Source organism: Diplotaxodon limnothrissa, linkage group LG8 (genome assembly GCF_057381915.1).
Source record: "Diplotaxodon limnothrissa isolate DT_005_m linkage group LG8, D_limnothrissa_male_GT1.1, whole genome shotgun sequence".
Classification (NCBI taxonomy): Eukaryota; Metazoa; Chordata; class Actinopteri; order Cichliformes; family Cichlidae; genus Diplotaxodon; species Diplotaxodon limnothrissa.
Genome location: NC_140603.1, coordinates 32,231,749 through 32,247,626, shown reverse-complemented (window position 1 = coordinate 32,247,626; position 15,878 = coordinate 32,231,749). Strand labels below are relative to the sequence as shown.

The 15,878-nt window shown below is 40.6% G+C and overlaps 1 protein-coding gene across 1 annotated transcript; it reads left to right on the top strand.

Annotated features, from left to right (window-relative positions):
• Positions 1-7,627: 7,627 nt before the first annotated feature.
• On the top strand, positions 7,628-10,536 carry LOC146627454 (microfibril-associated glycoprotein 4-like). The gene is made up of 6 exons (XM_085360292.1): positions 7,628-7,657; positions 7,877-8,053; positions 8,139-8,177; positions 8,292-8,388; positions 8,471-8,638; positions 10,271-10,536. Exons 1-6 carry the CDS (start codon positions 7,628-7,630, stop codon positions 10,522-10,524), a joined length of 765 nt encoding a protein of 254 aa, XP_085216418.1. The 3' UTR covers positions 10,525-10,536.
• Positions 10,537-15,878: the final 5,342 nt, after the last annotated feature.

Below are 15,878 nucleotides of genomic sequence, written 5' to 3'. Positions count from 1 at the left end.
GGCACGAGTAAGTACAAACGAGGACGACATTAAGGAAATGCATAACCGCACCGATAAAGTGGAGAAATTGACAACTCAACTCAAGGACAAAATCGACGACTTGGAGAACCGCAGCAGAAGGTCCAACCTAAGGATACTGAACATTCCCGAGCAAGTAGAAGGCCATGACGCTGTGGGATTTTTGGAGAAATTTATACCACAAATCCTGGGGAATGACAACTTTACATCAAACATTACCCTTGAAAGAGCACACCGTGTCAGGAAGAAGTCTGATAGACCACGGCCCTTCATTGCTAAGTTTCTGAACCTCAGAGACAAAGAGAAAGTCCTTCGACTGGCTAGAAGTAAGGGAGAGACGACATATGAGAATAAGAAAATATCTTTTTTCCCGGACTACAGCATAGACCTGCAACGCAGAAGAGACGAGTTCCGTGACGTGAAACAAAGGCTGCGAGAAAAGGAGATTGAATATGCTCTGATGTACCCAGCGCAACTTCGCGTCAGACATCAGGGATCGATTAAAATTTTCCCCACTCCTGCTGAAGCGCAACGCTATCTGAAAGATTTTCTGAGTGAGTAGACTAAAGTGATGTAATGTGATGTCAACAAAGCAATTTACATCCGTACTCGCAGACGAGACGTCCGCCACTGTTAAATCTGGGGATCGAGGTGAAATGAAGAAAAGAAAAAAAAAGGGACTATAACATTAAGCATTGATACAGACTCTCGCCACCTCCCATCTGTCAGACGAATTGAAGATATGATTTATAGCAATCTAGTAGTTAATAGCTAACATAAATATTTGCTTATTACTCAGCTAAAATAAGTACACATTTATAAAACTATAGACTTTGTGTGCATTTATGATTTAGAAATTAATCCCTTACTGGATGAGTGTGATTATATTGTGTTTAAATATTTTACTTTTTCCTTTACACAATTACGTTCTGTATTCGACTGCTAAAATTTAATACTTTGCTGTTTATATATTACCGAGAGTGGCTAGAACTTTAACTTTAACAACTGCCTGGGCCACCACCATTGTTTAGTTGAATTACCTACCTTATGTGGTTTTGTTATAGGGGTTTTATGAGGCAGGTTTTTATTTTAATGTTTTGGGGTTATGTATGGTCTCTTACAAAAAATTCTTCTTATACTTATATAATTGTTCAGATAGCTCATTGGCTTAGGTTATATCCTACCATTACACCCATGTACAGAATTTTACTATACCGAACTTAAATTAAGGGTCATATAACCTGTATATCTTGGAATATTAGAGGGATCAATTCACCTATTAAGAGAAAAAAAATGTTGACATATTTAAAGAGGCAAAATGTAGATGTCGCTTTTATCCAGGAAAGCCACCTCACAGACGCTGAACATTTAAAATTACGAAGAGATTGGGTAGGCAATGTTTTTTATTCATCATATACCTCCAAAGCAAGAGGAGTCACCCTGCTTATTAATAAACACTTGAACTTTCAACTAAACTCAGTTGAAAAGGATAAAAATGGCAGATTCCTACTTGTAAATGGTGAAATAAATAGAAATAAGATATCTTTGGTAAATATATACGGGTCCAACTATGATGACCCTTTATTCTTCAATAACTTAATAATGAAAGTGGCTACAATTGAGGGACAGTATATTGTGGGTGGAGATTTCAATATGGTCCTAAATCCCTCCTTGGACCGGTCCTCACCTAAAACAGTTTCTTTATCCAAAGCAGCAACTGCATTGAACCAAGGTATGAAGGATATAGGCGCAATTGATGTATGGCGAAACCTCCACCCAGGTCAAAGGGATTTTTCTTTTTTTTCTCCAGTACATAATACGCACTCAAGAATTGATATGTTTCTTATATCACAAAATATGATGGCAACAGTGATAGACTGCTCTTACTTAGCAGCTACTTTCTCAGACCATAATCCCATTAAACTTCTCTGGGCTACCAATATATCGCAAAATATAACCTACAGATGGAGGTTCAAGAATTATATGCTAGGAGACTCTGATTTTATTTCATACATGAACACTAATATTGAAATATTTCTAGATGCTAATTCAAATTCTTCCTCACATGCTAATATTTGGGAAGCGCTTAAAGCTTATATGAGAGGTATGGTTATGTCATATGGGGCTAATAAGGCTAAAAAGGTCAGAGAGAAGATATCTAAATTGGAGACCGACATTAAAAACTTGGAACAGGAATATATTGCCACCAAAAAGGAAGAATGTCTTAATACATTAACAAAAGCAAGGTTGCAGTATGATAATTTATGCACCAATAGAGCAGAAGCAGCTATGGCCAGAACTAGATATCACTACTATGAATTTGGAAACAAAACAAGTAAATTACTGGCCTGGCAAATTAAGAAAGAAACATCGGAGAAATTTATACGGACAATTCTAACGGAAGATGATAAACTTCTTGATGAATCAGTACTTATAAATGCAGAGTTTAAACGGTTTTATGAAGATCTGTATAAATCTGAGCAAGGGGTCGATGGTACTGTTGCAAAAAGATTCATAGATGGAATAACCCTTCCTAAATTATATAATGAGGACAAAGAACTGCTTGATGTAGATATAACGGAGATGGAGGTTCTTCGAGCCCTCAAGTGTTTACAAAATAATAAGACCCCTGGACCAGATGGATTCTCAGCTGATTACTATAAGGCCTTTTCTAACAAATTATTGACACCACTTACAAATATGATTAAAGAAGCCTTAGAAAATAAGAAATTACCGGAATCACTGGAAAATGCAACAATTACATTATTGCCAAAGCCGGGCAAGGACAAACAGAGATGTGACTCTTATAGACCACTTAGCCTTTTAAACGCAGATTATAAAATATTATCTAAAATAATTGCACATAGATTGGAAGACATTATGCCTAAGATAATAAATGCCGATCAAACAGGCTTCATTAAAAACAGACAGGGAGCAGATAATGTGCGGCGCCTGCTCCACATATTGAATGCCGCTCAAAAAAATCAAGAACCATTGCTAATAATTTCCATGGACGCTAATAAAGCATTTGACAGGATTGAACCAAACTTTCTATTTCAGACAATGGAAGCCATGGGCTTCGGAGAAAAGATCACCCGCTATGTTAGGATACTTTTTAACGCCCCCAAAGCCAATATTATAACAAATAATGTGCTTTCTAACACTTTCTCCTTAACCAGAGGCTGTAGATAAGGCTGTCCAAGTTCTCCTTTGCTCTTTGCGATTGCGATCGAGCCACTAGCAGTGGCCATTCGTACTAATGTTGCTATATCTGGAATCAAATTCGGTACAAGTGAACATAAACTTTCTCTATATGCAGATGACCTCCTACTGTATATAACGGACCCTCTCAAGTCAATTCCCTCATTAATGAATTGTCTTAAAGAATATAGTGCAGCTTCAGGATACAAGTTAAATTATACTAAAAGTGAGATTATGTCATTAAATATACAAGATAATCGTGTTAGAGCTCTTACAGATCCACTACAGTGGTGTAACAATGGATTTAAATATTTGGGCATACAAATTGGTAAATCTGAGGATAAAATATTCAAACTAAATTATATTAAACTGTTGGAGCAAACTAAACTTAATATACAGAGATGGATGGATTTTCCATTATCCCTTATAGGGAGAATTAATGTTGTTAAAATGAACATTTTGCCTAAGTTTACCTATTTATTTCAATGTCTCCCTATAAATGTTCCAAAAAGTTTCTTCAAAGAATTAAATAAACTTATAACCTCCTTCATATGGCAAAAGAAAAACCCAAGAGTTAAACTCTCCTCATTACAGGCCCCTTATTCAAGGGGAGGACTCAACCTACCAAACTTTAGGAATTATTATCTGGCCTCCCAATACCGATCAATTTTGATCTGGTTACATGCAGAGAGGAGTGAGGTTCGATGGGTTCCAATAGAACAATATGAGGTGAATCCCATATCATTAAAAGACGTCCCATTTCTAGGTACGAAAAAATGTTTATCTAAGCTCACAAATAACTCGATGATATTAAACACCTTCCGTGCCTGGCAGGAATCCCACTCACTTCTAAAAATAAATATTTCTTTTCTTAGAAGGACACGGCAATCCTGATCTCTCACATCATATTTCCGACTCCATATTGCGGGGATGGAAGGATAGAAATATTCGAACTGTTGCCGATCTATATAATAATGATACATTTATTGACTTCCAACAACTAAAGGAAAAATTTAAACTTCCAGACCAAATTTTTTTTAAATTTCTACAAATAAGAGACTGGATCAAAGAAAAAACTAAAGGAACATTCCCTGAGATTCCTAAAGAAAGTCCTTTTGAAACGCATCTTTGCACCAAACCATGGAAGTCAATAAAAGGAATAGTATCTTCAATATACACTATTATTAATGAAATATTACCTGACTGCAACAAAATGTCTCTGAAAAGAAAATGGGAGGCAGATCTGGGCTATGTTTATGAAGAGGTAGAATGGTACCATCTAATGGAACAGGCACAGACCATGTTAATTTCTACAAATCATAGACAAATGCAATTTAATATATTCCACAGGACATATTATACACCTTACAGATTACATAAAATTGATATTAATTACTCTCCCAAATGTTTGAGATGTAAGGTGATAGATGGTGATCTTCTTCATATGCTGTGGAATTGCCCAGTAATAGAGGAGTTCTGGAGACGGACTACTGAAATAATTTCAAGGGTAATTGGGATCCAAGTCGAAATGGACCCAAAACTATGGATTTTAGGTGATATAGATTCTATAAATGTGGATTACCACAAGAAATATTTTATTTTACTTGCGAGTACTGCAGTTAAAAAATGTATTCTGACACATTGGAAATCTGAAAATTCTCCAACACTGAGATATTGGATTAATGAGTTAGCATCCTACTGTACACCTGAGAAGATATCGCATAGTGTAAAAGGGAAATACGGAACCTTTAAAAAAATTTGGGGACCATTTCTTTCAGTATTACCGTCTTTGGACTTGACAGAATATAGAGATGATGTAAATTCCTCTGGGTTTACCCTGAATTGATCCTTGGTTAGGCCCTTCTGATCAGAGTTCTTGAATGTTGTGCCGATTCTTGTGTATAGACGGGTGTAAATATGGGCTGTTTGGATACACGAATGTGATGAAGTTGAGAGCCATACAGGGGTAAAGGGGTGGGGGGATGGTGGGAGGGGTTCACACGATATGTTTTTCTTTTTTTTCTTTTTTTTTTTTTTGTTTCCTTTGTTTTTTTGTTTTTTTGTTTTTTTTTTGTTTTTTTTTTGTTTTAAATTTCTGTAATTACTAATACTGTTACTATTATAATTATTATTTTTTATTATTATTATTAATACGCCCGTATTTTCTGTGTTCGGTCCTCAGAGGGTGGAGGCTATGTTTGAAAGATAAAGATACTAGAGTGTGTTCCTGAGAATTTTTTTTTTTTTGGTCATAATGGCCAGTCAAGCTTTGGCTAGTTGATGATACCTACTCTGTCCCATAACTGTAAATGTCTTTTATTGTTTGTTTCTGTTTGTTTGTTGTTCGTTTTCAATTTAAAAAATGAAAATAAAAAGTAAAAAAAAAAAAAAACAAGCTGCACATATAAAATACAGCAGCAGAGAATCTAAATGACATTAAAAACATGCTGTAAATAAAAGAATCAACGAAAACACGGCACCTCCACCCAATGTTCCCTCTAAGCTGCGCACTGCTGGCATCTCTGCACACAGAAAATCTGCATTGCTAACAAAAAAAATCTAACCTGAATTGAAATTAAAATTAAAATTTCAACAATTCTGTTTTCCAGTGTGAGTCAGTGACTGGCTGCTCCCGTATGGGAACGATGCCACATTTGTATAAACGCAGCTAATCAATGTTGCTGATGACAGCGTCCTTATGTGCTGACACCTGAGTTTTAGCGAGCAAGGCGGCTGATGTGGAGTGAAGCCACGTTAATGACATCGTGTACAACCATTGGAGATGTGAGCAGCACAGACGAACAACTGACGGGAAAAGTGTGGACTTTATACCAGTTTTTAAATTGTGTTGATCGGCCGCGTAAAACCAGAGTTATGATAAAAATATCTGCAATGTTTGGTTTTCTTCCTGAATACTGTCGTTGTTTATATTTACTGCAGGAAGAAACGGTAAAAACTGCGTTTTATAAGCAAAACGCTCGAAAGCCTGTGAGCAAAAGCAACACCAACTCTCCCCCCCTCCCCCCCCCCCCCCCCCATCCTTTCCTATTGGTTGAAAAATGTCGACCAATCAAAAAATGATATGGCAACATGGCATCTAGTTGTTAAGAAACGGGGGAAGTTTTAGGAGTGACGGCGTGTTTTGAGATGTGAGAGATTTGAGACGTTTAGCGCAAATCTTGTGTAGTTCGTGTGTAGTTCGTGTGTAGTTCGTGTGTAGTTCGTGTGTAGTTAGTGTGTAGTTACTGTGTAGTTCGTGTGTAGTTCGTGTGTAGTTCGTGTGTAGTTCGTGTGTAGTTACTGTGTAGTTACTGTGTAGTTCGTGTGTAGTTACTGTGTAGTTACTGTGTAGTTACTGTGTAGTTAGTGTGTAGTTACTGGGTAGTTAGTGGGTAGTTACTGTGTAGTTAGTGTGTAGTTAGTGTGTAGTTAGTGGGTAGTTAGTGGGTAGTTACTGTGTAGTTACTGTGTAGTTAGTGTGTAGTTAGTGTGTAGTTACTGTGTAGTTACTGTGTAGTTAGTGGGTAGTTACTGTGTAGTTACTGTGTAGTTAGTGTGTAGTTAGTGTGTAGTTAGTGTGTGGTCAGTGTGTAGTGTAGTCAGTAGTGTTGTTGTGTGTGTCAGAACAATGAGGCGCCTGCTGAGTGTCACAGGTGTTACAGCAGTGACCCATCTGCTGCTGTCAGGCCTGCAGGTATCAGGCTGTTGTTCTCCTTCATCTCATAGTGGACAGAAATTATTTTTGGAGCGGCACAAATAATTTGTGTGGCATCAGATTTGATGCAGAACAGCTGATTGTTCTGTAAATAGTTTGAAATGTTTGTTTAAAAAACACCTTGGCTGCATTTTTAGGTAAACAGCTGCAAAAAATGTTGTTGTTTGCAAAACTCAGTAACTTTTTTGAAGAAGTAACTATATAATTAACTGCCCAACATTGGTCATTATTTACTGTATTTGCAGACAGAGTTACAGACTCTCTCCCAGACCACAGACTCATAATACAGTCAGAGTTTTATAGAAAAGAAATAAATAAAGTTGTGTTTTCAAAATTGGAGTTCAAGTTATTTTTCCTTCCAATAGTGTTAACATAACAAGATTTGTTTACATTTTCATTGTAAGTGGGCTAAAGCAGTTAAATAAAAGTCGTCTAACATAAATGCTGTAATTTGATTACTTTAATAAACATGTAACTTGGATGGATTGGATGCTGGCGTGACCACAGTGCACACGTCTGCTGTTGCTCACAGTGGTCCAAGGAGCCGCTCAGGGAGTTTGTGTGTTCAGACACGTGAAACATTAGAGGGAACATTGCCTCCATCTTAACTCTGAACATAGCCTGCTCCTGATGTCTGTGCCACCAAGCAGGATTTCCTCTTATCCAGGTAACTTAAGCCTGGATTTTCTGGGGATGGTTCAGAATGGTTCTTGTTCTGTGCAGGTCAGAGATCAACAGGAATACAACAATATAACAAAGCATGAACTCACTTTACAATGAAAGGCAACAGGACTATACTAAGAAGTGAGCACAGGGAGGGGGGTTTGGCTGAACCACACCTGTGCAGCCTAAACAAGACTTCAGCACAGCTGAGAGGCAAAGCTGAGGGAGAATCACAGGCTTGTTGAGCTTGGTAGGAAGTGAATATTGTGCAAATGAAAGGCTTCTTCTCTGTTCCAGCTGCCAGCGGTCTTCATCGTTCTCCTCCTCGCTCCTGCGTTGACCAGCTGCACGGAGCTCATCCAGCCGAGGGACTGCAGCGACATCCGCCGCCAGGACAGAAGCCAAAGCAGCGGCGTGTACACCATCTATCCCCTTGGAGAAAGGTCTGCGGTGCAGGTACAGTCCACCCTCTCTGGGACTCTGGGTCCTGTTCATGTCCACGTCTTTAAGCAGCTAGAGTGTGACAGGTGTTTGTGTGCAGGTGTACTGTGACATGGACTCAGAAGGAGGAGGCTGGACGGTGAGTGCTTGTAACTAAAAAGTGTCAGCGCGGGAACATTTAACAGGAGCACTGCTGTAAATCCAGATCTGTGCTCCCTGAAACCAGAGATGTTTCTGCTGCCTCCTCCCCCAGGTGTTCCAGAGGAGGATGGACGGCACGGTGAACTTCTACAGACCCTGGGATCAATACAAGATGGGCTTTGGTGACGCTGCTGGAGAGTACTGGCTCGGTGAGAGTTTTATTGGATGATCTGCAGCTCTGTACCAAACAGCCCTGCATGTTTCTGACTGTGTGCTTGTGTGTGAATGTAGGTCTCGATGTGATCAACATTATGACATCCAAGCAAAAGAGTGAGCTGCTGGTGGACATGGAGGACTTTGAAGGGAAGAAAGTGTTCGCTCGTTACTCTTCATTTAAGGTGGATGCTGAATGTGACGGATACAAACTGACTGTTACTGGATTCAAGAACGGAGGCGCAGGTGAGTGAAGTGGCACAGGGTCAGTGTAGCATCAGAATAGAATAGAATAGAATAGAATAGAATACGCCTTTATTGTCATTGTACATGTACAATGACACAAATGAACAGAAAAGATTAACAAAGAAGAGGAATGGGTAGAATGGAACAGGTGGTGGGCGGGGTTTGAGGGGTCGCCTGTGAGTCTCTGAGACAGGAGGATCTGGCGATGGCCTCCAGGAGTGTCAGAGGGCAGCCAATGATATTGTGGGCAGTGTTAATGACCCTCTGTGCAGCCTCCCTGTTCTCAGTCGTGGCCCCTGAGTACCAAACACCAGGCAGGATGATATGCAGACGACACCCAGCTCTATCTGTCCATGAAGCCAGATAACACACACCAATGAGTTAAACTGCAGGAATGTCTTAAAGACATAAAGACCTGGATGGCCGCTAACTTTCTGCTTCTTAATTCAGATCAAACTGAGGTTATTGTACTCGGCCCTGAAAAGCTTAGAAATATGGTATCTAACCAGATTCTTACTCTGGATGGCATTACCTTGGCCTCCAGTAACACTGTGAGGAACCTTGGAGTCATTTTTGACCAGGACATGTCCTTCAACGCACATATTAAACAAATATGTAAGACTGCTTTCTTCCATTTGTGCAACATCTCTAAAGTTAGAAATATCCTGTCTCAGAGTGACGCTGAAAAACTAGTTCATGCATTTATTACTTCCAGGCTGGACGACTGTAATTCATTATTATCAGGAAGTCCTAAAAACTCCCTGAAAAGCCTTCAGCTGATCCAAAATGCTGCAGCAAGAGTCCTGACAGGGACTAGAAAGAGAGAGCAGATTTCTCCTGTTTTGGCTTCCTGTTAAATCCAGAATTCAAAATCCTGCTCCTCACATACAAGGTCTTAAATAATCAGGCCCCATCTTATCTTAATGACCTTGTAGTACCATATCACCCTATTAGAGCACTTCGCTCTCGCTCTGCAGGCCTACTTGTTGTTCCTAGAGTATTTAAAAGTAGAATGGGAGGCAGAGCCTTCAGTTTTCAGGCCCTCTTCTGTGGAACCAGCTTCCATCACTGTCCTCTGCTCTCATTTCTTCAGTTTTCACTGAGCTTTCAAAGATGACATGAGGAGGCTGCTGTTTATTCAGATCTTATTTTATTCATTTTGAGATGATTATTAAAAATCAACAGTTTATTGCAGCGGTTTCTTTTCACGATGTGAGAAACCTGAAGAATTAGCTCGACAGATAAGCGCTGATTCAGTTTCCCATGTTTCAGTTTCTGAGTCAATTATTACAGAAAAAGGACTAAAATCAAGACTTTGGATGTTGTCAGGACCATAGACAACTTGCAGTTTAACTACTTGGCTTGTCTGATGTACCTTCAGGGATAAATAAAGCTGGTGTCAGCTACATACCAATGAAAATGACTTTACTGCGTGACGAAGTCTCCCAGTTCACATGAACAAACTGGAGTCTGTCAACCACATATGATTCAAACTGTGCACCTGCTGCTTTTTACTCCCCAGTATGAGTCCAGTCTGTGTCATGGCCCACTGAAAACACTCCCGGTACACATGCAGACCAGTCTGACTGGGATTAGTGGTAATTTTGTGATTGTTCATCTGTGTTTCTGCAGGAGATGCCCTGAGTTATCACAACGGACAGAAGTTCACTACATTTGACAAAGACCAGGACACCTGGTCAGGGAACTGTGCAAAATTATATCTGGGGGCGTTCTGGTACAACACCTGTCACTATGCAAACCCTAATGGGGTTTATCGTTGGGGAGCTGATGGCACTATCTTTGCTGTTGGAGTGGACTGGCACCAGTGGAAAGGTTATGACTACTCCCTGAAGACCATCAGCATGAAGATCCGTCCTGTGCAGTAAATCTGCAGGACAAACACAGCAGAACATTTCGTGTTGATCTCTTTTCTTTCCTTTATCATGTAATTCCAGAGAATCTTTAACTTTCAGAGTCAGTCGAAGATGTAAATATTTCAGAAGAGCCGTCAGAGTGTGAGTGAGCTGCTGCCTGCAGGTGGAGTGAAATGATGGACAGAGACCAGTATGAGCTGATGTAGTTCACCTGTATGAGAGCAGCTGCAATGAACACGTTCCTCCTCTAGAGGTCTCTGCTGTGAGTCTCGGTCCACTGAGTGCATGTGTGTGCTTTCTGGAGGACCCGGACTCCACGTTGAGCCACACTGTGTCAGGATGTTACTGCTAGTTTAGGTTGGGATGTTGTCGGCTGTCTCAGAAGCTCTCGGTTGGTCCAGATGTTCCTCAGTCTGCAGCTCAGCACACTCAGATTTAACGTCTCACTGACTGTTTGGTGGAGGTCTGATAGCTGGTGTGAATCATTATCTGCTGTATCCTGATAATAAATGAGAAGCAAACAGCTGAGGTGTTCTCGTGGTCTTTGTGTGTTTCTGTCTGGATTCTGGAGCCGCCCTCGCACTAAAGCTCCACCTGCTTCAGAGTGAAGACACTGATATTAATATTCAGTATTTCTATACCTAAAGTTACACAACTGGATTTTACTTCTGAGAAGTTCATACTGAGCTTTTGTCTCAGGTGCCTGTGCAGCACATCCACAAAGACACTGATGCTGTCATGTTGCAGCCTTGTTCAAAAATGGAGTCACTTCACTTTTCACTTACATTAAAATTGCAGCGCCCCAACACAGGAAGTCTGGTTCAGCTCCCTATTTAAAAAGTCCCGTCTCTGATTCTACGAGTATTACCCAGCAGGCAGTGCGGCACTCGGGTGGCGCCAATTCAATTCAATTCAATTTATTTATACAGTGCCAAATCAATAGTCACCTCAAGGTGCTTTATATTGTAAGGTCGACCCGACAATAACAGATACAGAGAAAAACCCAACAATCATATGACCCCCTATGACCAGCACTTTGGTGACAGTGGGAAGGAAAAACTGCCTTTTAACAGGAAGAAACCTCCTTTTTTTTGTTTTTAAAAACACGATTTACAACCTGAAGAGGTGATAAAGTGATAGATCTTTCAGCCCAATTCTACTTTTTCTGCATAATCCTCATACAAAATGTAATCAAATGGAAAAGTCTCTTTTTAAACTTGTTTTATTAGTTTTAATCTTTTAACTTTATGCATCAAGCAAAAATTTAATTATATGCAACATTCTCTGACTGGAAGAAATTAGTTTAACATTTAAACCTATTTTCTGCACATTCCAGCACATGGGCCTGATCTCTGATAACAACGAGACGGCCTACCTGAAGGAGATTAGGAATCTGGAGAACTGGGGCCCGTTCTTCGTACGTCGCTTACTACATCCAAGATCAAATGACACATCCAAGATCAAATCATCGCGCTAACCGTGAGCTCGCTAATCCGGTTCCCCGAACACACCTGCTGTTGACGATTACTACAGCTGGACGCAGTAATGTGACATCACTGGGTGTCGTAAAAGGGGCTACGCATCGATAGTAGAAACATTGATCGGCAACCCTCTGATTGGTCGGCGAAAATGTCGAAGGAGCGCGCTCGGCTCGGTATTTTTCGGCAGCAGAGCAAGAACTCCTGAGTGAGGGATTTCAGGAGTTTCAGAGTTTAATCAGAACGCAAGGGAACACTGCAAAGGCTGCAAAAGCAAGGAGAGAGGGCTGGCAGAAAGTTGCTGACAAATTAAACTCGTAAGTAATTTAATAATAATAATAATAATATATTGGATTTATATAGCGCTTTTCAAGGCACCCAAAGCGCTTTACAATGCCACTATTCATTCACTCTCACATTCACACACTGGTGGAGGCAGCTACGGTTGTAGCCACAGCTGCCCTGGGGCAGACTGACAGAAGCCAGGCTGCCATATCGCGCCATCGGCCCCTCTGGCCAACACCAGTAGGCGGTAGGGTAGATTTATCATATCACACTATATTATCCAATATTATATTACATTATATTATATTGTTATATTATATCCTCTTTCACATTAGAGCCACAACAGGACCCACTAGAACATGGGAACAAGTAAAAGTGAAATATAAGAATATTCTACAGAATGGTAATATTTATCACTTATATTGCTTTTAGTCTCTTGGAAAGAGACCCTGAAATAATCTGTTTGTTTGTTTATAACAGCAACCAAGAAAAGGGCAGAGCAAAAAAAGACAGGTGGTGGTCCTGCACCCCCTCGTCAACAAGTTGGTTAAGTAAATAATACCCTCACGGGAAAATCGATATCTCTCTATGAGCACACTGTCGCGCTGAGCTAAAGGATCCTGTCTGTCCCGCAATATACGCTGAATTCTGAGGACTCTCCTTATCAATCTTGCACCTTCCGCAATGGGTTGCTCGCGTAAACGGACAGGACATGGCTGCGACAGACTTCCCAAATCCACCTTGGCTTTTATAGCCGTGGTCTCTCATCTTGATTACACGAAGTAATTTGCAATTACTACTCTGAAATATGAATTACATCTGTAATAATCACATACATGTAATAGGATGTTAATAGTACATTTCCCTTTTTTAGGAAATGACCTGTATGTATCTGTGTGACATCAATAAAAGGATCAAGTGCTGCATTATCTTCAGTTACATTGATGTTATTTATTTATCGCTGTTGCTTTCGTATAGATGAAGCGGACATATACCTGCGTGGCCGCGATCTAATCCTGTTTACATAAAGTAAACCTGCTCCCGAGCAGGTTTACGCTTACGGCTCTGTTGCTATGACAGCAAGTCCCGGATGAGCTTCGGGGAACCGACTGATCCAGGATCACGCGAAATCGTCAACAATCTAATCCGGCTAACCTACTTAGCGAGGTACGAAGAACGGGCCCCTGGTGCCAGAGGAACAACCTCCTTCTAAACGTCAGTAAGACAAAGGAGCTGATAGTGGACTTCAGCACTAAGCAGGAGAGGAACTACCAGACCCCCGTCATCAACGAGTGCCCAGTGGAGAGAGTGGACAGCTTCAAATACCTCGGAGTTCACATCACGCAGGACCTGTCATGGTCCTGTCACATCAACACTGTGGTGAAAAAGGCCCGACAGCGTCTCTACCACCTCAGACGCTTGAGAGACTTCCAACTGCCCTCCAAGGTGCTCAGGAACTTTTACTCGTGCACCATAGAGAGCATCCTGGCGGGAAACATCTTAACCTGGTTCGGGAACAGCACCATGCAGGACAGACGAGCTCTACAGAGGGTTGTGCGGTCAGCTGAGCGCACCATCCGCTCCGAGCTCCCTGACCTGCACTCAATCTACAGCAGGCGGTGCTGGACCAAGGCCAGGAAGATGGTGAAGGACCTCAGCCATCCCAACAACAGACTGTTCTCTCTGCTGAGGTCAGGAAAGCGATTCCGCTCCCTGAAGACCAACACAGAGAGACTGAGGAGGAGCTTCTTCCCGCAGGCAATACGGTCTCTCAATCACACCACCACACAGTACTGACCCACACATACAGTTCTTACACACACACTGGACTTTCTGGACATTGGTTTTGCACAACACTGGTCACTATATTCTTCATTTCCAGTTAATACTTGTACAGCTGCTGTTATTGTGTATATATTTATATTTATATTTCTTCATACATTCTTATATAGTTCTATATTGTGTATTTTGTTGTAGTTATTTTATTTTCAACCTTAATTTATATTCTATTCCTTCCTAGTTAAATTTACCCTTTTTAATTTTTCATATTTATTTCCTATCTTATTCATAGCCTTTTCCTTTTTTGTTTTCTTTAGGTCACGAGCAGTTGTCTAAGCATTTCACTACATATCGTACTGTGTATGACTGTGTACGTGACAAATAAAATTTGAAATTTGAAATTTGAATTTGAAATTTGAAATTTTGAAATTTGAATTTAAAATAAAATATTTTTTGTGTTTACACTCAGTCTTTCAAATAGATGCAAGCAAAACACAGCAGAAAATAAATAAAGTCAAAGACTCAGCGGTCCTGTTGCTCTATTTTCACCTGTAAAGTAGGACTACGGTAGGCGGAGGTTTACCCTGGTGCAGGTGAGCCGCAGCGGTCAGTGGAAGGATACGGCAGCTTCTTTGTGAGTTTCACATTCCCGTGGCAGCGTTTTTGTTTTTGTCACTTTTTATGGAATCAAACTCAAAGTAAGGTCAGTACTTCCACGCTTTAAACGCTGCACACTCATACTCTCTCCGTACTGATATATGATCCACTGTTGATCTGCACACAGCTGTTGTCACGAATGTCGCACTCGCTTACGTCACTGTCATGAGACATTCTCGCAAAAAAATCACGGTTTTAGTAACGCAGTAACGCAGCGTTCCTACGGGAAAGTAACGGTAATCTAATTACTGTTTTTGCAATAGTAATCCCCTACATTACTTGTTACTTGAAAAAAGTAATCAGATTACAGTAACTCATTACAGTAACGTGTTACTGCCCATCTCTGACTACAAGGTCATTAAGATAAGATGGAGCCTGATTATTTAAGACCTTGTATGTGAGGAGCAGGATTTTGAATTCTGGATTTAACAGGAAGCCAAAACAGGAGAAATCTGCTCTCTCTTTCTAGTCCCTGTCAGGACTCTTGCTGCAGCATTTTGGATCAGCTGAAGGCTTTTCAGGGAGTTTTTAGGACTTCCTGATAATAATGAATTACAGTCGTCCAGCCTGGAAGTAATAAATGCATGAACTAGTGTTTCAGCGTCACTCTGAGACAGGATATTTCTAACTTTAGAGATGTTGCACAAATGGAAGAAAGCAGTCTTACATATTTGTTTAATATGAAATAAGAGGGGGCTCACGTGTGCACACCCTTCAGTCTCTGACCCTGTGACAGATTGGATGAGGTCCAGTATTGATTCTGTGACAGGATCATATTGTTGCATCATCCTCTGTGTTTTTGGTTTGAGATTCTTGTTTTTGAAAAGAGCTGAAGAGTGCAGCTCATCATCATCATCACCCTGCTGGTGGCACTAAGTGCACTTCATTGTGTGTGGGTGTAGTCACACTGTCACACAGAGGAAATCCAAACGGGCTGTAAAGTTTTCTTTTACTTCACGAGCTGCTGCCCCACATGGAGGACTTTCACCGTGTCAGGGTGATGTCTGAGCACCAGAGCAGCACTCTCGGATATTTTTGGAGGGTCTCGACCTTATAAAGAGCCTTGAGGCGACTGCTGTTTAGTGGTCGCTGTACATTCTTACTCTGAGCTCTGGGCTCATACGAGCAGCTTCACCTGAAATAAAGTAAAATTAGATTTATATCTGA

Excerpts from the sequence above, each read along its gene's own strand:
- LOC146627454 (XM_085360292.1), top strand. The coding sequence starts at position 7,628 with ATGGTTCAGAATGGTTCTTGTTCTGTGCAG. Across the intron at positions 8,054-8,138 it reads GAGAAAGGTCTGCGGTGCAG|GTGTACTGTGACATGGACTC; the intron begins GTACAGTCCACC and ends GTTTGTGTGCAG. Across the intron at positions 8,178-8,291 it reads CAGAAGGAGGAGGCTGGACG|GTGTTCCAGAGGAGGATGGA; the intron begins GTGAGTGCTTGT and ends CTCCTCCCCCAG.